The 25,507-nt window shown below is 33.1% G+C and overlaps 1 protein-coding gene across 1 annotated transcript in view; it reads right to left on the reverse strand.

The window, feature by feature from the left end:
- Smp_132920 (hypothetical protein) overlaps nucleotides 1-25,507 on the reverse strand; it is a gene marked incomplete at both ends in the record, with an annotated part of 55,355 nt that overhangs the window by 16,591 nt on the left and 13,257 nt on the right. Inside the window, 6 exons of the mRNA XM_018792705.1 lie at nucleotides 769-1,026; nucleotides 7,553-7,705; nucleotides 8,831-8,949; nucleotides 9,405-9,546; nucleotides 12,921-13,049; nucleotides 15,900-16,037. Of these exons, the coding sequence (XP_018644146.1) occupies nucleotides 769-1,026; nucleotides 7,553-7,705; nucleotides 8,831-8,949; nucleotides 9,405-9,546; nucleotides 12,921-13,049; nucleotides 15,900-16,037 (939 nt within the window). The remainder of the gene's footprint in view (nucleotides 1-768; nucleotides 1,027-7,552; nucleotides 7,706-8,830; nucleotides 8,950-9,404; nucleotides 9,547-12,920; nucleotides 13,050-15,899; nucleotides 16,038-25,507) is intronic.

Genomic DNA, 25,507 nt, shown 5'->3' on the forward strand with positions numbered 1-25,507 from the left:
TATAACTAAGACTGGATATGTAAAATTAGTCGAATAAATTTATTATAAAACCCTAGTAAATTGAAACCACCAAGATGAGCTACGTAACTTAGTTAAATGGGTGCATTGAAGCGATAGCAGTTTGACATACATTTTTATGTTTACTTGAACTTAAGTAGTTTTTCATCTTTTTTATTAGTTCCAAGAATAGGATATAGATGACAAAGTACTATGACGTACGGTACAGTGAAATACATCTTGAAAGAACTAAGTGGAGAATGATAAATAATAGTTGCTTAAACATATTTTCATCAGTATCTTAAGCGTATTCAATCTAACTGCTTTAGTTTTATTCGCTATACACATGATATCTAAACCACTAATTTTTTTCAGCGATGCCTCTATTATATTTTTAATTAGTCGTAGTTATCAAAAGTTATTATTTTGTGAAATTGGAAATACATAAAATAGATAAGACATGAGTACTGACAACCATACTACTGAAAAAGACAATTGTATTTTTTACCTCATAAATTTTGGTAATAAACACTGATGGATTTTTTGGGGGAAAAATACACAATGGTTTATGTGTTCAGTAACAATCCAAAAAGTCACTTTCCCCTCCTCAAACTCCTTGAAAGAATTCTATCGGTTAAATTCTATAAACTGTTGGGTACACGTCAAATTGACTTTGAATCAAGGAAGCAAAAGTAAGGAAACTTGTTATTAACAAAAACCCTTTGGAAAACCGAAATATATAAATTATTCATCAGTTAAATGAACACTTACTGTGTTTCAATTCACAAGGAAACTTTAATTTGTCCTTGTACTGAATAAGATTCATTGAACCAGCTATGTTTCGTGAGTTTTCATGTTGATCACCTTTATAAATAAACGACCTACCAGGTGGACATTGGCATCCATCTGGTATACCATCATTATTCTGATCATAACATGTTCCATTAATTTTTTGACAAGGTTGACAATCATCACTTACAACATTTTTTGTATTTGTTAGGTGAGAAATTGACTTATTTACGACAGGAACTGAAAACAATTTTTGAATTTAAATGAAAACTAATAGTTATTTTCAATGAAGGACAAACGGTTGCAAAATAAACACTTAAGCTCAAAGATATCTGAAGTGATAAGTCATTGTTATGCACAGACTAGCTGCCAGTTATGGTTTAAACTAATAACTAAAAATTGTCATATATGTGTATGCTAACGGTTAAAGAACTCAATGAAACCTAATATGTAGGATTTTTTAGTTTCAAATTTGTTTTTTTTCGGTTTTTGAAGCTATCTTCTAATATCACCATTAACACTAGCAAAAATGGATGCTTTCAATTACATCTAAAGTAAACAGGTCACCACAATACTGCTATAGTAGGCATTTATGTTGACTAAATCGTTCACCAAGTAAAACTGAGGTAAACATTCTGTTAAAATGGATGAAAATTCAAAAGTAATTTATGCAACCTTTTATATTCTGCTGGGATATGTTCACTCCGAAATAGACACGAATACTTTCAAATACTTTTCATAAAGTCTAAAGCTTTCAAAGTCAACACCGTTTCATACGGTGTTGAACGGTATGAAACGTACGTTTCCTAAATGCTTTTTCTATTGGAATATTTCTACCCTATACAATCAGTTCTAAATGTGATTGAAACCCCAAAATCCTAAATATCCACTAACTTGTAAATTGATTTCATCAAACTTTTGAATTATACTTCGGTTGAGACATACTTTTATTTGATAGAAACTAGAAGTTGTTTTCAGAATAGAAGATTATTCGCTACAGTCTGTATAAAGTTCGCTGAATGCATATACGTTTACTTTATCTTTAATTATTATTAACTCTGATGATTATACCCTAAATACAATCAATATTACTGAAGTAAGAAACTATGTGAATTAGGTATTTGTTATTTTGTTTGATTCACGAGTGTAAAAGTTAAGCTTTTTGTTTTGCCATTTAGATATTTGTGAATCTACATATATTTACTTTATTATTCAGGTTAACTGGAATGTGCAAACAAATCGCATAGTTCTAAAGTGTCACTGATGATCTAATCGAAAATGAAAACAAAATATTCAACCGAAAACATAAATCTCAGTTTTTATTTCAATCATTTTTACATTTTTGAACAGATCTGGTTGTTTATCATCTTTCTCGAGGCTTCTTGAAAGTCTTATTGTAGAATGATTATTTACTGTTCTATAATTATTTATTTGCTTGGTAGGGTTTTGGTTTCACAGAAAGGAATGATGCATTTCAATAAAGTCTCATCAATGATTATTTTATTGTCTTCGTATGTCATAATTATTGATCGGTTTATTCTGCTACTAACTTGTATTTGTTTATACTTCAAAACACCACACTGGGATTTCAAACTATTATACGAACATATACTGTGAGTATTTTGTACTCGTAAGTAAACTAATTCTCTTAATACAACATCGTGTTTCGCACTAACAACTAGCATCTATCCATTACTTACTTTGTTTTATTCGTTTACTCAGTTTCCTAAAGATTATATGATAAGCAGCATGTAGGATAAAATAAAATTTAATTGTGTTGAGAAGTAATGATCATCTACTTTGTTTATGGAGAAGAGATAAATTCAAATGCGTTACAGATTGACTGATCATTAAAACGCAGGTAATATTGGAGAGCCGTTTGGTTAAGGTTTTGACAATTTTAATCCTTTTTGTCAATATCAAATATAAGTTGTACAGGAAACCCTGGAAATTCATGATGAATACCAACTTAAAATCTATAAATTCTCAAAAAAAAATCATTTAGCCGAATATTGATTTTCCGCTTAAATGCAGGCTATTTTATCACGGAAAATTCACTTGGTGTTGTTTACTTGTATCTTCCCATTGTTATTTAGGACTGCGATTGATCGATCTCTTGTTGGCAGATGTGCATCCTGTGCGGACTGCCTGGATATTGCCTTAATTCGCAAGCATTATAAACAAAGATGGTTGGCGGCTAGCAGTCCTAAATAACAATGGGAAGGACAAGTAAACAACACCAGGTGAATTTAAAACTTCACTCCATTGCACAAGCAGGCGGCTACCAGGGCTCAGTAGCTAAATGGATAACGCGATGGCGTTTGAAGTGAACGGTACTGGGTTCGAGTCCCAGAGTGAATGTCAACTTTGAGTTGCAGGTACACCCAGCTAACGAGTCTCAAATAGAACGAAACGCACGTCCTAGTTTTCACTGCTAGCCATTTTCCATTTTCGCTTATTTTATCACAAGTTTAAATAAGTTCATACATCATTGTGGCTTGTGGAATCAATCAGGCTATAACTTACGAAAACTCTGAACCACAATTCAATAAATATGAACTATTTAATTCTGAAAAGTTGGTGAACGGCAAAAGGTTAAACACAAGACATAATATCTCCATCTTTAAACTGGGATAGAGTCGAGAATACGAATAAATGAGCTATTCAGTTCACTGGGATTTTTATTGATTCTATTGTTAATATTCGTAAACCATAAAAGAATAACCACTTGTTTACAAACTTTTGTTAATTTGAACTTATTGGATAATTTGTAGCACCGGAATTAAATATAAACGTTATATTCAATCGTACAAATATTGAAAATTTCGTTGTTAATCCTCTATGTTAACAATCTTCTCAGGCACACCACAGTGTCGAAGAAGGTCCCATAATGTTCTCCTATCCACAATATCGAATGCTTTCTCATAATCAATGATGATGATGTGTGGTGACGAATTCCATTCAATTGATTGTTCAACGATGATGGGTAATGTCGTGACTCGGTCTGTACACGACCGATCCTTACGGAATCCATCCTGTTATTCTCGAAGTTGGTCGTCTACATAGTGCTTCATTCAGTTCAGCAACACTCTCTGTTGAGAACTTTCTCTGGAACTGATATCAGTGTGATGTCTCTGTAGTTTCCACAATTTGCTCGGATCTCCATTATTTGGTATCCAGACGAAGTGTACTTCTTTCTAGTTTGTCTGTCGTCACTTGTTCCTTAGTACTTCGGCTGGTATATTATCGTGTCTTGCTGCTTTCCCACTCTTCATTTGTCTGATGGCCATCTTGACTTCCTCGATCGTTGGTGGAGTGACATCTATAGGAATGTCTGTGTGTGCTGCCTCGATGTTCAGTGGATTTAATGGAGCTGGTCTGTTCAAAAGTTCCTCGAAATGTTCTACCCATCGGTTCGTCTGTTCTTGAATCTCAGTGATTAGCTTGCTTTCTTTGTCCTTGACTGGTCTCTCTGGTTTACTACATCTCCCTGCTAGTTTCTTCGTTGTGTCATATAGTTGTTCCATATTCCTTTCTCTTGCAGCTCTTTCCGCCGTCGTTGCTAGTTTTCGCATGTATTTATGCTTGTCGATTCTGATGCTCTTCTTCACTTGCTTGTTTGCTTCTGCGCACTCTACTTTTGCCTTGACTTTCTCTGCTTGTGTTCGACTGTTGTTAATTGCTGTTTTCTTGTTCTTCCTTTCTTGATTTTTTTCCAGGGTTTCGGTAGAAATCCATTCCTTATGATGATGCGTCTTACGTTCCAGTACCTTCTGACACGTTGAAGTTAACGTTGATTTAATTCGTCTCTAGTTGTCCTCCATAGTACTTTCTTCTTCCAGTCGGTCTTGTAAAGCTTAGGACCTGTTGTTGAGAGTTATCTTAAATTCGATGAGTTTGTTAGTATCTCGAAGGAAGGCTGTATTGAACTTTTGTAATGCTGTTTCTCCAGTTGTCCAGTGTTTCTTCAGTCTCACTTTCATCTTGGCAACCACCATTTGGTGGTGATCTGAAGCTATGTCAGCTCCTCTTCTGGTTCTCACCTCTTCCATTGTCCTTCGGAATTTTTGTTGATACAAATATGATCTATCTGGTTCTCTGTGGTGTGGTCCGGTGAGATCCCTGTAGCTGGTTTTGTGTATGCGTTTGTGTGAAAATATTTTGCTGCCTATAACCAATTTGTTGAATGCACATAGATTTGCAAATCTCTCCCCATTTTCATTTCTCTCTCCCAGTCCATGTCGTCCCATTATATCTTCATATCCTGTGTTGTTCACTCCGACTTTAGCATTTAAATCTGCCATCAGGATGGTGAGGTCCTTTCTTGGACACTTCGCTGTGATTTATTGCAGCCTCTTATAAAACTGATCGTTATCGTCGTCGTTGTTCTCAGTGATGGGTGCATAACATTGAACAGCATTCATGGTGATCCCCTTCTTCTTTGTTTTGAATGATGCTTTGATAATTCTGGATCCATGAGATTCTCATCCTACAAGTGCATCTTGTGCTTCTCTGGACAGCATCGGATCAAGTCTCTGAGTGTGTGGAGCATTTCTTCCTCGTGACCGGAGTACAGCGGCATCTCTCTAGTACCCAGCCTTTGTTGTCCAACTTGTGTCCAATGGGTTTCACTGATTCCGAGCACCAATAAGTTATATCTGCTCATTTCCACAGCGATTGTTCAAACATTCCATGAAGCTATATTAATTTTTGCTTTTATTGTTAGAAGAGGCATCGACCCCATGAATTGAAAAGAATCTCGCCTTTCACCATGAGGTGTCATAATTCTTCTGAAAGAAGATCCTTTTACTCCAAGGACAGAGTTTAAGTGATTTGATTTGTTTAATCTTTTTTCACGTTTTTAGCACGGTTGTTTTCTCCCTCCTTTACCCTTGTTTTGGACCGTCAGTTAACCCTAGATCTACTGGTGGAGTTAAGCCGTCATAGTACTGTGTTTTAATCTGCAAAACTGTTATCAATTACTAAAATATTTCTATATTAAGAAAAAGGGAATCAGATATATTCTCTTAGAACAAAGTTCGCTAAGTTTATATATATATATATATATATATATATATATTCTACAATAGAATATGTGATCACATTAGAAACAAAAACTTTAATGTTTGGTCACTATGGCCAATGGACACAAACAAACCTTACTTATGGACAAAATTGTTAGTGAAATTTTTAACTTTCCAAACTAATATGATCTTTCTCACGGAAACTATTAGTTCTGGTTGATGTTTGTGAAATGAAGAACAGATAATTATTTCTTACCTATTCCTATATGTTTTGGTTTAAAATTATATTGTGCGGGTCGGAGATTTGGTGCCTGATTGCTAATCTCATCCGGCATCATTTTCTTTACTTTTTTGATATCATCATCGCCCTTAGAAAGTCAGCTTATTGACTGAATTTTTGATCACCTAAATTTGATGAGTAACTAAGATGGAATTCCATACTTAATGTTTCGTTTGAACAGTATGAATTCGAAACTACGAAATTTGAATTTGGACATAAAATTGGTACAACAGAACTAATTGGTTATTTTCTCTGTACATAAACTTAAATGAACGCACTACATTCAACAAAACAATTCTTCATACAGGCGGTTTACGTCGACTCCTTTTTCAAATGGAACTTCTTTTTATAATGAACAGTATTTTGTAGAGGTTAATTTCTCTATATATGAATCCAATGAATCGTATTCCGTTAACTGAGTATTTAACACAAGCTAAATCTCCTAATAGTATTGTGAATTTACTCGAGATTATTCACAAGTCAGAACATCAGTCATAGAGATAGTTTATCGTTAATGATTAGAAAAGATATGCAACCGCGAAAAAAGCAAGCACACAGGGAAACCAGTGAGTGTGTGCGTTAGTATGTGTGTTAAAAGTCCATGTATATTTACGAGCGTTAATCAACTGTGGATAAATTATTGATTGTCTGTGTTAACAACCAATGGGAGAATAGATAAATATTGATGTGCAGAAATGAGCTCAATCAGACTCACACATAAATTCACATAGTGGGTTAAATATCTAAATTACAGAGAATAGACAAATAATAAAGGAGTTGGATGAGCTTACTGCAGTGTTTCCTGATATGATTCAAGCAGTCCAGTAGTGAGGGGAAATTTTAAACTATTTTGTTTTCTCAAGCATTGTAAGCAAAGATGGATAGTGGTTAGCAGTGGAATCCAGGACGCGCGTTTTGTCCTATTTGGGACTCGTCAGCTGGATGTACCTGCATCTCAGAGTTGATGTTCACTCTAGGACTCGAACCCAGTACCTTTCGCTTCAAACGCCATCGCGTTATCAACTCGGCTACTGAGTCCTGATAACCATTTGCTTGTGCGATGGGGTGAAGTATAAATTCATTTAGTATTGTTTGTTTGAATCTTCCCATTGATGTTTAGGACTGCAAATGGTCTCATTTATATACACATAAACATCCTTATACCCGAAGATTAGTTGAATTGTTACACCGAAATTTTTTATTTAATGCAGAATACTAAGTAACTGAGAATCATCATGACTTCTATATTGTCTAGACGACCGACCTATCTAATGGAAAGGATTATGATTATATGTTTTGTTCACTAATTTTATTTAAACCTTGATAGTATTCATCGCTAGCAAAGCAGAATAAATATTTTGAAAAATCAGATAGAAACAATATTTAAGAGTGAAAATGTGCAATACTTATCTTAATGACATTAACGTTCGGTCGAAATAATACTTAATATATATAGACTTACAACATTCAAAATAGTTTAGGAATGTTTGGTAAACTGCAACTGTGTTTTCAGGACAAGTGCAAACCTTTGTGTTGGGTAAATCACCTGAAACACATTGAGCGGAACGTGATCTGCACACTAAATATGAATGACCACAAGCTTCGCCAATATCAGCTATTAAAAAAACAGTTTAGAAAGGAATTGTGGGTCTAAATTTTAGTCCCAACAGTGAACAAATATGATGGATAAAAGTTGAAGACTAATAGGAACGAATTGAATTCATCAACAAATGATAATGTATACTCTTAGAGATGAATTACTTTAGACCAGCACTTCTTGATATACACCGTTTCACTTTGTTTTCTTGAACCACATTCTCAATACTAAGTCCTTTTCATTGGCATTTTAACCACGTGAATTCGATGTTCCTTTGCTATTTGTCTTGCCAATATCACCTCATCGTGCTAATCAGATATGAGAACTTAAGCCAGAGCACATCTGTGCGAGGCTCCACGATAATTGATCGTACCTGACAAATATATTCTAATCACCGATAGTATTGTGATTGTTGAAACTTCTGAAACCATTAGATTGCTTATATTTACTTTTTTTATGAGTTGAATAATCCAGATAGCTGTTATTCGGTTTGCTTCACTTGGTTTATGTTTACGAGTAGTCAGAGACCCTACGATACTAATCAAAGTTTTTACATTACATGTACACTTCTTAGCAGAGCCATTTACCAATTAAGTGACGACTAAAATTCAAGATATATCCAAACACCTCATTCAAATAGCTATGTGAGCAGTCAATATGTCAGTAGTGGGCGATTATCATAGACATTTAAAAAATTATAAGTGGAATTTTTCGATGAATATCAACAGAATTTGGGATTCTGACCTTAGATGATGAAAAATGGTAAATATAGGCTTTACTACCAACATCAAAACATCATCATAGATCTTCATTTAGTCGCCACGAAGAAAATTGAATGTCATAAATTATATTGCTACTTTACTTCGAATATACCCAAAATCGAAGTAGTGTACGAATTAATAATATTTGACTTTACGTTTGCTTAGAATGAAAAAAATTGTGTCCCATCCAAGCGCTTGTCATAATATTTTTGAAAAATTAAGGTCCGTTCGCTTCAGCGGAAAGCAATTATCCAGATTTAACAGAAAATTTATTTAATTCTATCATGCATTTAAGATGAGTATTCAGTGAAATTTAGGCATATAAAACAAACTACTCGCTAGATATGAATAATATATTTAATTACAAGAGAAAAGTTCTTACGCAGATTCACGGAGCATAAATGATTTTTCTCTGGGTTTTGAGAACCAGTTGGTATTATCGTCGGATTTGAAACGGGGTTAAATTCACAAGTACACCCAACAAACGCAGGTTCGTTTGAACTGGAAATGAATTATAGAAGGTATTGTTACTTCAAAGGCTATGTTTTCTCCATATTGACTAAATATATTATACATCTACTATGTTATCACCATCTTGTAACTAATTTGAGTAACTTTCTCTTTAAATGAAAGGCGGACACAATCTCCGTACGCAGAAATCATGATACTTTAAAAACAGGCCGATAAGAAGTATGGATTAGATCTAAACTCTTAAGAGTTATTCACTCTGTCACTTAACTTTTCTAACTTATAAATTTACATGTCTCGGGCATAACAAACACTGAAAATCAGTATGTGAGAACACTTAATTAAAGGTTGATATGGTTCAGCTGTGTGGTGCATTTAAACTTATATGTCAATAATTAAAACAAAATTATCCCATGAATAGAAAGTAGTATATACATACTTTGTAGCTTTAAAACTGATCCTCTTGTCCGTATACACAAAGAACTTACCTATTTAGAGTACCATCCAGTTTTATTACTATTATATTTAAATCCTTTACACGGTTTAGATCTCTCGACATTATTTCATGACACACATGATTTGTATCACACATTCTGCAAGCATCATAATTTTGATGAAACAACTTGGTTCCTAATTTAAAAAAATAAGGCAACAAATATTGAGCATAAAACTCGTTTAGATAAATGATGCAACAACTGAAAAATAAACTAATGACTGACGGAAAAACTACTTTGTTATATTCATTTTACTGATATATTCAAAATGCAGTATTTGAGGTGTTCAGTCCACATAGCTTTTATCAGTTGTTCAAATAACTGGTTTAAAACAGTAGAATTGTTTTTAAATATATATAGTGAAATTCTTTATGATAATGTTTCTTTTAAATAATTTATATTCTGAAGTAGAAGGAAATTGTTAGCGTCACTATTCCCGCCGGAAGTACTAAACTGAGTAGTTCATTGAAATTTTCTGTTAAGATTGTTCTCTCGGCATCCGATCAAAAGGCAGGAGCAATTGGTTGTTTTTATTTAGTTAGATATTACTTGTAGAAAGCTGAATACTTCAAAATCAAAAGATTCATAACTCTAAAACTTTTACGAGCTTTGATGGATTTTGACTAGTACACTTACTCGAGGGAAACAGCAGGTAGTTGTGAAATTCTTTACCTTGGTAGAAGAAAGCGTGTACAAGCAATCCATTTGCATGATGGACTACCAAGAAAGAGGTAGATGATTACCTGAATACTCTAAGCTAAATTAGATTCAATTACTTACAACTAAAAACGTCAACATCCAGTGTGGATTATCTGATTAGTTAGCTGTTTTATGAGATGATTCCTCGTTTAAATATACACATACGTTGAAACCCAAGACCTTTGAGTCTCAATACAAGCAAAATACATACAGCCTATGCAATCCGAATTCCCTGGTTTACTTTCTCAACTTCAATCATTTCGTGATATAAGACGAACTACCTTAATCCCATCAGCAGGTGACTAACGCACTACCATCCTGGTTGCAGCTTGTCATTAAAATTTTTAAAACCATATTTTGAAAATACTGACCGATGGCCACTGATTTACTTTTAGATTGATGGGCTATAGAGGTTGATTTAATTGGACAAAATCACTTTTTTGAATCGGGTGATAAACAACTAAAATAAATATCTTCAAAATTGTAACAAATAATTGTAAAATTTATGATTTAAAAAAATGGGCATTAACTGGTTATTCTCATGACGATTTGTGCAGAGACACCACTAAAGAAACCTAAGTTTGATTCACTAGAAATAGTAAAATTATTTTCTATTTACCAGTATACGGTTGTGGAGACTGTCGAGTTTAGATTGATACCATAAATGGATCAATGTTAGATCACCATTGAAAACCTGGAAGCACTGGGTATTGTTCCATCCTATTGTGGGACTCCTCAGAAGTGCGCAAACGTGGATCTAGGACCTTCGGTCTCGCACGCGACCGCCCAACTCTGGACCAATGAGCCGGCATCCAATGGTTTTAATGTCTAATTTCAACCAATCCACGATATGGCGCGACCGTCCACCACTGTCCTCAGTGAGTAACTGGCTCATAACAGACACGGTTGAACTCCAATGGTCACAGTTTCTCACTAGAACTCCAAGAAATTCATCTTGAAGCTATTCACTAGTGAGCATATGATAATTATCAATATAGGGTTGTGGAGTTTTTTGAGTTTAGATTGGTATCATTAGGAGTCCCATACTAGAACGAAACGGCCGTCCAGTGCTTCCAGGTTTTTAATGGTGGTCTAATATTGATCTATTCATGATATCAATCTATTTGCTATTTATTTATCTAGAGAGGAGCGAAATTGAGAATAAAACATCTGTTTGATAAGTGGACTATTTCTTAAGGTAAAATACTCAACCAATTGTTGTCAGATTCAAAATTTAGTTCAGAAAAGATCCAAAAAATATGCGAAACTATGTCTTCAAACGGATTTTTCACTCTATGAATGCTTTGAAGTTCTTTCTAACTATCACGACTACGAGTCAACGTTCATTTGTTTTAGTATGTGCACTTTATTTTAAAAGCTTTGTTGTGTTTATATTTGATTACGTAGAAATATTTACGATGCATAACTGTAGGCACATATGAACCAACTAATTAATTACATGTTTGAAGATTATCGATTAGTTGATTGTCTTGCCTAGATTTCGACAAAAACAACATTACAAAGGTTCTGAACATCTATTAACTACGAATTCCTTTATCATTGATTATTAATCAGATTTTACAAATTTCGCTCACAAACGTTCATGATAAATATCACAAGCCATCATTTATACTACAATTATATTGACTATAGTCACAGTTTATGTTTATTTCACAATTTAGATGTTATCTTTTAGATAAAATTTTGTTACATTGGGCAACAGTAGCTTAGGCATTTCATAACTATTATCAAGAGATAAATTTATATAACTGAAAGCAAATAGAATTCAGTAAAACAGATCATCCATCTAAACTTCTAGATGGCAACTAAACTATTAAAATATTATTGTATCAGGCAATCATTTCCAAAGGTTCTATTAATTCCTGATGACAGGTTGACAGGAACGACTGGTAGTGGTTATTTTAGATCACCTGTATCTGAGATGATTAACCTTCTCTGGATTGATATCATAAACGGTTCAAATTGAAGACTTAACACTATGATTTAGACTGATTATATGCTCAGCCAAGTTTAAACTCTGTTCGAACATTTGGTCCGTTTTCCTTCAAATCTACAACACTATTCTGTTCACTTATTTATTTGTAACAGGCTACTTAGTTACTTCATGAATGGTAATGATAAAGTTTATCATTATTAATGGCTTCCATGAATAATTAAGAAACATCTTCCTGACATTTTGAATGACATACTGTGTGAGTTTATTTTTAAATCAAATAGTATTGCTGAGTAAAATAAATAACAGAATTGTTACTTTAACTTAATGAATGTTATCTTTCATAATTGTTGGTTACTATTGACAAACATATCTTTTCCTCTTGGAATCAATATTTATATATGATATAAGTAAAGTGTAATTTGACGAATGGAACACGCTGTCCATTAGATATGAGTTATACAGATTACTACTCAAAAACATAAAAGCCAGTACAATAAACAAGTTAACATTCTATGTCGGCTCAGTGATCTAGTGGTTAAGTACTCGAGCACGAGACTGATAAGTCCTGGGTTCGAATCTCGTGAGGCGGGATCGTGGATGCACACTGCTGAGGAGTCCCACAATAGGAAGAAACGGCCGTCCAGTGCTTCCAGGTTTTCCATGGTGGTCTAGCTTCAATTGACTCATGATTTCAACTATAAAATTACTGAAATCTACACAAACCCCCCCTTCTGACATTAAACTGTTCGTCGAGAAGTAACTTGACTAGCAGTGGAATACCTGGAAATTTTGTATAAATTACTGTTGCAGTGCTAAAAAGCTGGTTCAAAGTGTAAAGCTTTAAAATTACTTACTGCAAGCATGTAAATGTGTAACATAAACTGTATTTCCAGGACATATACATCTTCCAGCTCCAGGATGACATACACTTAAATCCACGTGTACGCAGTCTGAATCGACTCGGCATGGAAGGTCAGTTAGAACTTAATGAGAACAAAAAATAAAACAAAATCTGTCAAACAAAAATGATTAATGACAACCTTTTCATACAAAAATGAAGAAAAGAACGATTAGTTTGTCTGGTACTGTCGTTCGCGTTTGACTACTTTATAAGTGAATTCGTACACGAGAATCCAAATTTTAACACAAAAAGTTTAATCAGTATTTAAAAACATTCGGTAAAATTAATACAGAAGCTGTCAAGTTACAGTTCTGAAATACTCAAAAATAGTTCATTATGCGATTAACAGAGACACATGAATTTTATACTTTGTTTTAGAACAGTAAATTAACCAAACGTTCAAAGTAGAAAACATCATCTTGTCTAGTCTTCAATACGGAAGACTTCAGTGTAAACAATTTGTTTGAATGACTCAATGTCACAAAATATTCTAAAGTATCAATTATCTCTAATTATTAAAGATCTATTTATTAGGAAATAATATTGTGTGATCAATTCTATTTACTTTGATGTCTAAGCTTAGGCTAGATGTTCGCTTTTTTAAACAATTAACTTAGCTTTGTCCTTTTTGGGACTCGTCTGCTGGATGTACCTACATTCCAGAGTTGATGTTCACTCCTATGATCAAAAGAAAACTGAGATCATCCCCTTGCTGACCTAATAACGTACAGCGTCTCATTAATTACGTTTCTTAAAATTTAAGACATTCTTTTATTTCGATAGTGTAATAAGAAGACGAAGATTATCAGAACTATGTGATGATATATTAGCACAATGTATTTCGAACAATCTGATCACACATATACTTGTTAAGAACATTTATATATAAAAATAAAAGGTCAACTAGACTGGAAATGGGGGGCAACAGGAGACAAGGATAATAATAATAATGTGAAAACAATTTGAAACCTAATCACTCTGGATAATAAGCTAATATTACCAGGGTTGGTTTAAGGTGAGAACAAACTGTTTTTTAATACACAAAGGGGGGTTGAATTTTCGTATGGCTAAGGTTTCAATAAACCATAGTATACGCCTTTTTACACTTATACAACACCACAAAGAGACTAATTGCTTTAAAATTCTTTTATTTGTTTAAAAATCCCTATCATATTAAAGACCGATATATACATGAAAAGTAAGCATTTCAATAAATTCTCTTTAGGTTTTACTTTTATATATTGAAATCAGTAGTCCGAAAAGTGGTCAGGTTTACGGCAAAATGCATCGTTTAAAGTTATAGCATGTGAATTTAGGATTTTTAAACACGTTACGTAGTCATTATTAAATATATTTTTTGTTATACCCCAATGAGTAGAAAAATTATATTTCTGATGTTTCGTGACTTAACGTAAGCCACTTCTTCAGAGTAAATAAATAATCGAATTAAACTAACACAAGTTTAAAAAGTACAAATGAAACAATGCAAAATATTTTTAGCACAATCGAGACCATATTATCAGAACGGGGTTTTACGGAGATTGCAGTAATTGAATAGTTGAGTTCATGAGTAAATTTAAGTTAGACTACCATGGAAAACCTGTAAGCATTGGATGGCCGTTTCGTCCTATTGTGGGATTCCTCAGCAGTGTGCATCCACGATCCCGCCTCACGAGATTCGAACCCAGGACCTATCAGTCTCGTACGCGAGCGATTAACCTATAAACCACTGAGCCGGCATCCAACGGTATTATTGTCTAACTTCAACCAATCCACGAAATTGAGCCATTATCTACTATTGTCTTCAGTAAGTTACTATCTCACAACATACCCGGTAGAACTCCACTGGTCACGGCTTCATAATAGGTCTGAATATGTCAATGTCAAGTTATACTTGGTCAAGGTGAATTCGTATGACCTGTTGGGATTGTGTGTACGTGTGTGTGTGGGTAAAAATAATAAAAATAAAGTCAGATGTGTTTGACACACAATCCCAATCCACTACATCATATTACAAATGTATACATTTTTCATACCCACGTTTTGACACACAAATTAATACACTATTCTACTATAATCAGCGGATTATGCTTACTCAGATTTTTTGAGCTTTTTTCTTCATAATGTTAGATTAGCATCAAGGACATTAACTAGTGTATGAGTGATTAATTTATTGAATGACTTTTGATACATACTGAATTGTCTATTAGCAGTTTTTAAAACAGATATATTATAGATGAGCAGTATAAAGGAGATATTGTGAAGGGTTTACTTTACTCAAGAGTATGATAATGTTGCTTTTGTATCAGATATGAAAATCATTATTTCTAACAATTATGACTCTAAGCATGAAAAATTTGACACTGACGAAATGTTATTAAAAGGATTCGAAATGAACAGTTATTTCCATCAGTCACTTCTGGCGATTATGTATTTCCCACAAACTTACCTGTTCATTAGTATGATTAACTCATAACTGTAGAACCTGATGAGAATTTATTAAAAAGAGTATTCTTCGTCTACGTTTGTCAAATATCCTAAAATCACTTTCATTTTTAATTGTTTCTAATACAATCCTGAATTTACCACTTCAAATAGGCTTTCATGATGTAGAATAACTAATTTTTGTAACTTCTCTTAGGAATACATCATTTAAATCAGCGTTCAGATAGACAACAGACAATCGGTCTGTTCCCTAACAGCTGATTTGTGGAATACTTCATGAAATGTTATCAACAGCTTGAATCAAAACATTGTAGAACTGTTTGTATAATCATAAATATAGAGATCTTGGATGAAAAGATGGCTTACATCAATAGAGGTTGCTTGATTATTACTATAGAAACAAATTCTACGTTTAACAGAAGATAAATATTTCAAAAACATAAACATTTAATAACCAAAATGAAGACACTTAATCAAATAAACTTACTTGGTCGACAGACGATTTCATTATTTTCTCTAATTGCTACGAAGCCTAGTCGACAGAAGCAATCATTTTTAATTCGATTACAAATACTGTTCCGTATATGAGATTCACAATAATCATCTGAGTGACTTTGGCAGTTGCCTAGAAATGAAAGATGATCACTTCTACAATAGGTAACGGTGAAAAGTATTATTATGTAGTAGTACAGAGATCTGTTTAAGACTGGCATAAATATTTTTTGATCGATTTTCAGCTGTATCCTATGTTAAAAATATGAAGTACAGAACCGTGCAGAAGTGGTAAGTAGTATGTTTTTTTAATTTTGTGGTATATGTATATATACAGTGGCGAATTAAGTTTCGAATAAAACGGTACTGAAATTTTTGCCCTTTTTATATTTAGAAAATCAAAAGCCTATATTGACTTTCTAGTAAACTGTAAACCTTATTTACTTACAAAAGTAATTGCCTGAATATTTCAACAATCATTTTTACTATCTTCCCCTATAGTTTAGCTAGTCCACCACCTATTATTTCTTGCCTTGTAAGTCATACTCTAATATGCAAATATGTATTTGTGTATATGGTTGAATATAATATATAATTGAGTACTAATTACTCGAGGTTATCATCCATATCTGTAAACTCAAAAGAGCGAATACTTTGCGACTTTCTCTCTCTTTGTTTAGCAATCCGTTCTTTTGGTACTTCTCTATGTTTGTTGCATATATATGCATAGGTTAAATAACTTTAGTCATTATTACTATTATTAATTATTATTACTATAACTAACATTACTGAAAGGGATAGTATTGATAGGTCTATTCACTTTATATTGCTTTTCTTATTCTTCAAAAAGAAGCTGATTTTTCTTTTGAAATAAAACATCATGCGTTTATGAGAACGAAAACAAAAGGTTCTATGACTAGAAAACAGCCTAGATGACATATCGCTTTTGATAATATTGAATAACGCAAAAGAAAACGTTTCAGTGTCCTTTTACTAAATATTCTTGTTTTATGACTATTGTTTGTTAAGAAGTTCATGAACAAACATAAATTCTCATTTTTCGCCGAGAAATATTATAACCTTAGTGGCTTTAAAGTTTCCAGTGTATGTTGAAATTAATTAAACAAAAAATAGATAGGCGGTTAGCGGAAACTTGTTCAGTTTCAGTTGCTGATTTTAACCAGCTAAAGAATCAATGAAAAGTCAAAGTACCACTGAAAAATTACTTTTCCTCAATTTAGACCATACAATTACAATCTATTTCTCTCAGTTGTATAACTTCAAAAGATTACGCTGATCTGAGTTGGGTTTAACCTAACCAGAAAATCAGATGTAAACCAAATACATCTAAGAAGGGCTAGAAAATTGATATACATTCTACATTAAGTTATAAATAATCAAATAACATTTAAAATCTCTAAGTAAACTACCCTCGTGAATTATCATGTTTTTCATAGACATAAAAAATGCTGTAGTATCTAATTTATGAAAGATTACTAGGAGCTGTTCAGTATATCTTGTTTGGATACTCATAAAGTATGAACTTCTAGAGATCTATTTTCCATCCCTTAAACTGGAAATCGCATTAGCTGTTATTCAATTTATGGGAGTCACGTGGTGTCAGCTCATACCCGACCAACCTAGTGGTGTTCAGTTTTTGTCCCACTATATGATTGTAAAATAGGTAATAGTAAGATAGTAGAAATGTGGTTTTAAAATAGTGTTTACCAAAAGTTATCCGTATTAAAGTCATTTAACTAGCTGACTAAGATTAAAACGCAAACTACTAAACTCAGGGTTAATCAGTCATTATGTGGGGTCTGAAGGGAGCTAGACTCATCTTTAAAGATGCTTAAAAATTTCTGTAGCGATCCTGGATTTTGGATCATAATTTTTTCATGGACATATAATTGAAAGAAAACAGTAACGAAAGGCATGCATATTCTGATCTGAGTAAAGATCTCGCAGAACTTGCCTATATCAAGGTTTTGTTGTTTCTGAATTAAATGGACTTGCTGGATTATAGTAATCCCATCGTTATCAGTAATCCATGAAGTAGCGAGTATGATCAAAGCTGAATGTTCAATATTGGACTTCAGAATGATGATACAAAGAAGTAAAACATATACGCATACCAATTCAAAAGGTAACATTTTAACAGTTAACGTAAATGTCCATAGAAGAAAATTTTCATTTCCAGATAATCCGGATAATTAAAAAAAATAAAATTCTGTTTGATGTATACAACGATAAACAGATTAGATAAAAATATGAAGTATGGATTCTGCGCTTAAGCTTTTATACGAACCAAATAATGAATTATAATGGTAAGTCCCAATTAAACTAATCAAAATGTGTTTAAAAGTAATGATAGATGAAACAGAAAAAACTGAATTATAAACTTAGTGTGAACTTGCCAACAACAAGGACATTTATCGGTAATCCACCATATGTTGTATACATGATACATTTTCTCAACACGTAATTTATGACGAATATATCAGTGTTATCCATACTTATATAGATATTCCTAATACAAAAAGTTATCAAAATGAAATTGTTATGGATACGTGGGTTAAATAAGGGAGGTGATGGTGACCTGTTCTTCGCCTGTAACAATATAAAATTGTTTTGTAAAACAATATAAAAAGTTATTAATATCACCTCATACATTCTATAACAGAGTTTATCTATTTGCTTATAATTGAGTTATTCCGCAATGATTGACTGATGATAAATGTTTAAGCATTGTGCCCATATTTATCGGGTAAAAGTTTAAATGTCCATTAGCAAAATACATTATTTGAAAATAAATGATGGAATGAAGATGTGTCCAGTGCCTGGATTCTAGTTATAACTCTAAATATTCATGAAAATTTTGAATCGATCTGAGTTAGACCACCACTGAAAACCCTAAAAGCACTTAATGGCCACTTCATACTGAAACAGGACTCCTCAACAGTGAGAATTCATGATCGCAAATGTGAGAATCGAACCTAGGACCTTCAGTCACGAGCACGAACACTTGATCTCTAGACCATTGAGCCATCATCTAACGTCATTGATGAATAACCTCAGCCAGTTCATGACATTTCGTGACCATCTCTCATTGTCTTCAGTGGGTAAATACCTCACACACGACACGGTTTATCTCTAAATATTAACTTATTAATAGTCAGATTACTTCAACTAGTTCAAGGTGACAAATTAATTTCCTGATAAACGAGTTTATCTTTGGAAATACAAGAGAAAATTACCCAGATATCTTTTCATTCAGTCATAATAGTGTTAATCGGATGAAGTGGATTGAATATATTCATATGGCATTTTAAGCAATTTTACATTGATATGAACGTATCTAGGCTTCATCATACAGTCAAATCCCTATGAGATAAGTTTCTTCTTATCCCTAACTCAATCCAATTTGATTAGTAGTAGGTGATTAATTGATTTATTGGATGACTTGTGAGCAGTTATGTCTCTTTCATTTATGCGGCAGTTGGGGATAATACTTAGCAATTGAACTGAAACCATGGCGTAGGTATCAGCTTCTTTTGAGTGCTCAGTTAGTAGATTACTGGTTTTGTAATTGTGGTGTTTATATGAACCAATGATTTCTTTGTATTGATGACTGTTTTAATTTTGAATTCCAAATACAGTTCATTTGTTCGTGCTCATCTAATACTTCTTGATTAAATTGCATTGTTTCTGGGATTACTATTTTATACTATAATTCAAATACTTCAAATTATCACAGTAACGTGAACTTACCATCCTTTAACACTACACAGGTCCATGTTTACGTTTATTTTCAATAATTCATTGGTGAACTCGTCAATTATTAAAGAAATTATTTAGATATTTTTCTGATCGTTTTATCTGTACATGTATTGATTTACTAACTCTACGGGAACTCCATAGTTCAATTCACAGTAATGTTTAATTCGCATAACACTGTATCAACTATTGGATTGTAAAGTTGGCGGCACTTTTAATGGTGGCTTAAAGTGAAATCAGTGAATTCTGTTCCATTCCACGAATGATTCGTTGGTTGATTGTACCTGGATCATAGTGTGAATGTTAATATTGACCAGAGCCACAATGTTCATCGTTCTAAACACTAACGTGTTATTTGTAAGGCTAACGAATCATTATAAACATCGACTTGCTAAATGCGTATGATATTTGCTACGGAAATTTGATCGGTTTCGGTTGAGATATGAAATCTTTACAATTATACTATGACATGACAGAGCATGTTTACTTGATGACACCGTTAATTACTATTTAAAATACAATTAACTTGTAAATACAAGAACTACTAAGATGTTTGTTAAAAGACCCCATATTACCGACAAATAATTGACAAATTCAGTCATAAATGTCGAAAACCAATAATACAAATCTTTAAAAACAAATAAAATTGGATTCTCAACCTTTGTTATGATATTCGACATCTGCTTACAAGAAACAATGTTTAAAGTCAGAGGATAGATTTGGATTACTTTTTCAGTCTATTTGACAGACGAATGGGTTCGGGAAAGACCAGCAATATTCGAATAAGGCAAAATATAGGAGTTAAGGCAGGATAATTTAGATTCATATTATTTCATGGTCTCTCATCAGCTGCATTCAATATTCAACATCAGTATCTAATAATATTTACGCTCGATATACAAGTGAAACTTTACTGTGACATATTTCACAGAAACGGTGCAACGATCTTATTCGGAGATAATCCACTTTACTTCAGGGAGCTACTCCACTTAAATAAAATGAAGTTTGTTAAAATGGAATATCTTGTAAGAACTTATTACGCATTGAGCTTCGACAATGTCATGCGATTAAGATTCTTTAGATATTATGTTTATATACAAAGGACTTATCTTTATGATAATGTTACTCACTCTTATCATTTTGGGTAGACATAAACAATACAGCTTTCAAAGCATATTTCGTAGACCTGTGAACTCTGATTTTAACTCGATGGTGAATGAAACATCATAAAATGTGACGAATATTTCTAAGAAATAGGAAAAATGCTGATTGAGTGAGGTAGTTATTAAATGTTTGAATGGTACTTCTAGGCAAACGTTTAGGTTAGCAATCCTTAAATCTACTGGAAGTAGCCTTGGTGAAATTTTAGTGACCGAAAATCGACCATCTGTGCATAAAGCTGTTAACAGATTTGTGAACTTATACTGATACCTGGGTAAGTAATGCTTAGCAGTAAGCTTGAAAAAAGTAGATATTGTTTAAGCCACCTTAATTAACTTAAAAGTAATTATTAAACTTGGAGATATATTAAATAGCTCCAAGTTTATCATAAAAGACGATTCCCTACATTGTCAAAGACTTATTTTTATGAATGTCGGTTTCAAAGATAAATATACTAGCAAGAATTTTAAAGAAGCTGAAATCTTCATTTTTGAGAAATAACTGCCTTTTTGTTGAGCGCTGTATGACATAAACATACCGACAAATGATTTTTGAGACATTCTTTTGTTTTGATCAACCTTGACACCCATCTACAAGTTTACTTGTTGCTGTGCATATTAGTTACTTAGGTTGTATACAGCATGTATTCCGTAGTTTCTAGCATTATCCCGTTATAATATTATGTAAAGACTATAACTTAACTAACAGAAAAGCATGTGAAATGGCTTTTAATTTGCATTATTTATTTATATTTTTAATTTGTATTATTTAATTGGATGCGTCTTTATTAATGTTTTTTAATACAGTTGCCCAATAAGGCATCTGCTAAATGATAAGCTGAAGCGACTGCCCAAGATGTGGCTTCGTTTTTTTAAGAAATCAAGCACTACATGGATGGGAATGATGGCTTCATTTTCACTAATCTAGCAGATCGGACTCGTGTATAGGAAGCTTGTTTCACAGTCGGATACAGCACAAGACAACAGTTCCTCAAATGTGCTAAAACGATGAAGGAATAATACTTATTTTACGTTGAAAAACTTGTCCCACGTAGCAGTAACTGTTACAATTCATTTCTGGAAACAGTAGCTAGTAACTAGTTTTCCTGATAAAAAATACTCAATATTCATATTTGAAAATTCGAAATCTACGACGTCAACCCAAATTTGCCTGTATCGTTTTATTTTCTTCTCACACTTACTACACACTTGCCACAAATAATCGATTATTACTTCTTCAAGATCTAAATTATTTGCACTTGATTTCCCAAATATTTCGTCCCCTGCTCCAGACTTAATAACAGTTATCTAACAAAGTGCTCATTTCCTAATTTGAAAACATGTAACTATTAATTCGTTTTGATAGCTATCATAATTATTCTCCTCTCACTACATTTAAATTTGTGAAAATAAACCAAATATTTAATTCATAGCAATACTAAATCTTATAGATATATAAATATAATTTAGAAGAAGAATATCTTTTATTATTCTTGAGACGATTCGTGAAAAAGCTTGTAAATGATTACAAACTAAGGAAAAAATAATAATCACAATCTCTGTTTCCTGGGCTCTTCAACGCTAAACATATACGATTTATTAAATCTTCAGAAATTGATGATTTTAAAATCTATCTATTCCTATATTCTTAAAAAGGAAACTTTTAAACATTTAAAAATCTATGTCATAGTCAACACTAGAAACTAGACATAATGACGCATATTATTATTAAGTAATCGCTTCACTGAGACCCACCTCAATTTATTTAATCCGAAAAAATGCATTAGTCAACCCAAAATAAATTTTAGCTGAACTTTTTTGGGATGTAAGTTGATTGCAAGCAGTCGATAGAAAACCTTATACCCAGGTTTCGTGCTAGTCAGCACTCGTTAGCGAAGCATACCTATGGTGTTTAGGGAGCTGATGGTCCTTAATGGATTCAATCCCGTTTCATTCGGCTTTAGAGTCTGAATAGTTATCACTGAAATGTTCGGATATGACCAACCTCTCGTGGGACAGAGACATTTACAATAGTTTCATCACTGAGCAGTGGTAAAACCAGGTCCGTTTGGTCATTTATAGCCCGAATATTTCAGTGGTAACTATGCAAACTCTGAGGTTCAGTGAAACGGGATTGGATCAATTAAAGACCACTAGTTCTCTCAGCATTATAGGTACGCCTTGTTAATAAGTGCCAACTAGCACAAAACCTGAGTCTAGAGTCTCCTGTTGACTACCTCCAACCACCTAATATCTCAAGTGTGTGCGATGTTGAGTCACTTAGACTGGTGATCACGTAGCAACTTGATTGGTAGGATTCGCCCAGCACTAATAAAAGGGATAGACAAATATGACAGTGGTTACTACTCAGTGGTCAACCACTTGTTCAACCGAACTAGTAATTTACCTCTAAAGACTCTCTATCCAGCCTCCAGCAAATAAGAAAACAGAGGAAAGCAGAATTTTTGTTACTACTTCACTCGAGAAGGAACGATGAATAGGTGCATATACATACAGAACCTTTCGGGGTCCTCTTGAATATCAGCCAATGAAGAAGGACTGTGGTATCAAACTCAATTGCGCGCTGCATTTAGAAAACCTCACTCCTTTCAATAAACAACTTACCATTGATTAAAAAGGTAATATTCCTCGTGAAATGAAAGGCTAAATTTCACTGAAAACTGTTTTAAATAAAATACAAACAAATTCATGATTACTATTATTTTACAACTTATATTTTACAGCGGAAAAGTATGGTAGCACTGAAATTCTGTGTATACGATTAGAGTTTTGTGCTAAAAAGTTTTCCGAAAATAACAGACTTCAGTGTTGTGCTACGGACATCTCACAATGACGACTTCAGATCTTTATGAAAATAGGGGTCACCAAACTAACCCTTAGTTGACGAATAAATAGCCTTCATCGGCATCAGCATCATCATAAAAAACATTATCCGTATTTATGAAAAACTAGAAAAGGAAAAAAAAAAAAATATAGTTGTATAGAATAAAAATACCTGCATGGTCTTTTGAAAACTAGGCATAGTATTATATAATGCTCAAGAAACAATATTAAATCACTAGGTATGTTTTGATTTACATTCATTTATGGTTATGAGTCTGTAGGGGCTGATACTATGTCAAGCCCACGTGGGTTATTCTAGCTTTTGGATAGATCCATCTCTTCGTTCTTCTCAAGCCACATTTTTACTCTGTCACTTATTGGCTTGTCAACCTTGACTGTTTTTATGTAAGCGCATGTATGCACATTTCTTATCTTACTTTTCACATGTCTGTGACTTATTTTTGTATGTCTATAAATATTGATTTACGCTTGATTAAGTTGAGCTGGCTAACACTCCTCCTCCATTGTGTGTCATTTGGTTTCGCTTCTCTCTCTCCTCTTCAATTCCTTCGCTCCGTCTCTCTGATTGTTTGCTCTGATCAACGATTGTACAAAATATACGTATTTGAAACTTTATTCTCGTATTTGACTTATTTAATTCCGTTATTCATTAACACGAGTTAAGTCGATAATAATATGCGAGGATTGATGATATGTATGGATCGATAACCATAATCACACGATCTAATTGGATTCAGATAAAGGGCCACCAAAAGTCGCTGAAATTGTGCATCCGCGACCAATATCGATCATTACAAATGCTTGAGTCAAATCAAGTTAGTGGAAACAAATAAGATATGAACAACAACAATAAGTTTATACTTTCAATTACAGATTGTATTCACTGTACATAACCTCTCTAAACGAAAGGAAAAAAGAGAGAGAAATCCATAGCATATTTTTCAAAACGGAAAACATACAATCTCGATGTTTATCTTAATGAATAAAATATCCATCCATCGATTTACCATTGGAGTAGATAGACACAATTTGTCATAAGGAAAGCGATACAAAATCAATCATCTTAAGAGTGACTACATCTAGTTATTAATAGGGTTTCTATAAAATTGTAAACAGCAAAATTCAAAACTGTTAAGTGTTCTCTAGGAACTGTGAGTTATACACAAATGAAGACATGTATTAAACAAAAATATGTATAAATACAGCGACGATTTCAAGTGTGATAGGACTTTCAGGTACAGAAGGGTTGATTTAATTTCTGTAAAGGAAATAAATTATCAAATATTTCAGCATTTAAAATTACAGGATCTTCCATAAAAATTTACCTGACTTAGTTTCTTGATGAGTTTCCATGAGATCAATGTCTTCAAGGTCGTTATCAATGTGATATTTCAGCATCTCTAATCCCTCTGTAAAAAACTTATGAAAACGAATTTATTTAGTGTTGAACTTTTAGGTTGTGTTTGTTTAACTACATGAATTGAATAAAATTATGTATTGATTTATCTTATAAATTTATATTTTTCAGAAACTGATTTTCATCGAACCTTGGGTCCCGTAAATTTAGCATTTAGAACAGTACTCAAAGGAGCCAGACTGATAAGTGTTCTGGTACAAAAACATGATTTACGGAGCTCACTGAAATTAATTTAATCAAAAGCGAAAGATCAATGGGTGTTTTTTAACACAAAATAACCCACCAAACAGACGTACATTCATACACAAGCTCAAGAGAGATATAGTTAAAACTTGCTAATATAACGTCGGTAGACCATACGTTTGAAGATTCTGGGACTCCGGA

Source organism: Schistosoma mansoni, assembly GCF_000237925.1.
Source record: "Schistosoma mansoni, WGS project CABG00000000 data, supercontig 0187, strain Puerto Rico, whole genome shotgun sequence".
In the NCBI taxonomy this organism is placed as follows: domain Eukaryota; kingdom Metazoa; phylum Platyhelminthes; class Trematoda; order Strigeidida; family Schistosomatidae; genus Schistosoma; species Schistosoma mansoni.